We start from the raw sequence: 1635 nt of genomic DNA on the forward strand, positions 1-1635 counted from the left end.
AAAGGGGGACCCAATGCTTATGAGACCAGCCACATGAGACACATCCCAGCACCCAGCGAATGTATCCTCGGGGTGATGGCCTGCAGTGGGGAGAGCCATGGAGGAGAGGTGGGAGGAAAGGGGCTGACCAAGGACAGCTGGGAAAGCCCGTGGCTGGGTCCCCACCCAGCTGCAGGGTGACCTCATGTCCCTCTCGCCAATGACTCAGGGCCCTTCTGCCTCAGCTGACAGCTGCTCCCTGCATGTCACATCCCCTTGGGGTTCCCAGGGGCTCTGGTAGGCAGCTGAGATGGGCAGGAGCGAGGTCCTGCTCACCAATAAATGTGCCCTTCTGGCTGCATCCCACCTGCATGATCTGTGTGTGGGATACAGATGGAGGTGCTGATCCCTCAGCAGTCACAGGCAGAGTGCAGCTGGCAGTCAGGGCTGGGGTAAAGCTGGGGTCACCCAATGCACTGCAGCTGGCACCAGGGTTGTCCCCTGTGGCAGGACATGGCTGGTGTCTGTAGACAGGGTTAGGGGTTATCAGGTTGACTGGGTTTGGTCATATCAAGCTGAATCAGTGGCCAAGCTGGCTGCCCACAGTCATGCTGTGAGACATCATCCTGCATAGCCCACTGCTACATTATGAAACCCTATGGGGCTGGAGGTGCCTGCAACCCATGTCTCGTGTCCTGGGGGTGGCAGGGGATGCTGAGAGTCACATGAGGGGATGGCAGGGTTGGGTCCCTGCTTTGTCCACCCTCTTCCTATCTGCCTTCCAGCTCTGTGTCAAGTTTATCAAGGACACGCTGAGCGTGGAGCAGGTCTGTGAGGCCCTGCAGGTAAGTGTGAGACCAGTAGGGTCACAAAGGGTTAAAAATAGCCCATACAGTTTTGGGGCAGGAGCAGGCCTTACCCTCCTGCTCTCAGCTGGGTGGTAGGATAAGATTTCTTACCCACCTCTGGCCCAGAGCTGCCCTGCCAGGTCACAGGCACATTGAACCAGGGCTGCAAGGGACACTGGGGGCACGAGAGCCTGGCAGGGAAGTGTCCTCACACTGCCCTGAGCAGGGCTGGCCAGAACTCCCCAGTGCCAAGGCCTTGCCATCATCAGCATGAGACTCAGAGGCACTGGGTTTCTGGGAGCCAAAACTCCAGCTGAGTTGGGGTACCTAAAAGTAGTCATGAGGAGGTTCCAATGGCCCTGCCATGCTTACTTGGTGGGACCAGGGCTGCTCCCCAGAGAAGGGCGTTTTGTTTCATCTCCCACAGGCTGAAGGGATCTTCTCAGAGTGAGGTGCATGCCCCAGAGCACAAAGCTCCAGCCAGATGTAATGCCAGACCACTGTGGCATAAACAGAGCTAAAACTGGCCTGAAGGAAACAAAACAAGAAACCCCAAAACCCCAAAACAAAACAAACCTGAAGAAAACAGCTCGCCTTCTCTCCCTGCTTGCGTCAGTGCTGGTCCCCTGCTGTGGTGAAGGGGGAGGTGATGTTCACCCTGTCTGTGCTGGTCCTGAGTACTCTGCACACAAGGGCTGCTACTGCAGGTGGACAGGGATGTGCCCTTCTGGTGCCCAAGTGGGCAATGCCAGCCCTGGGACTAGCATTACTCAGTAAGGCTGGGGGAAGATGAGAGCACCCTAAATTC

The 1635-nt window shown here is 57.1% G+C and overlaps 1 protein-coding gene across 1 annotated transcript in view; it reads left to right on the forward strand.

Moving 5' to 3' along the window:
• Positions 1-1635, forward strand: part of BTBD19 (BTB (POZ) domain containing 19) — a gene marked incomplete at both ends in the record, with an annotated part of 4058 nt that overhangs the window by 1430 nt on the left and 993 nt on the right. The window contains one exon of the mRNA XM_009079938.1: positions 765-824. Within this exon, the coding sequence (XP_009078186.1) occupies positions 765-824 (60 nt within the window). The remainder of the gene's footprint in view (positions 1-764; positions 825-1635) is intronic.

This window comes from Acanthisitta chloris, unplaced genomic scaffold (assembly GCF_000695815.1).
Source record: "Acanthisitta chloris isolate BGI_N310 unplaced genomic scaffold, ASM69581v1 scaffold33128, whole genome shotgun sequence".
Lineage (NCBI taxonomy): Eukaryota > Metazoa > Chordata > Aves > Passeriformes > Acanthisittidae > Acanthisitta > Acanthisitta chloris.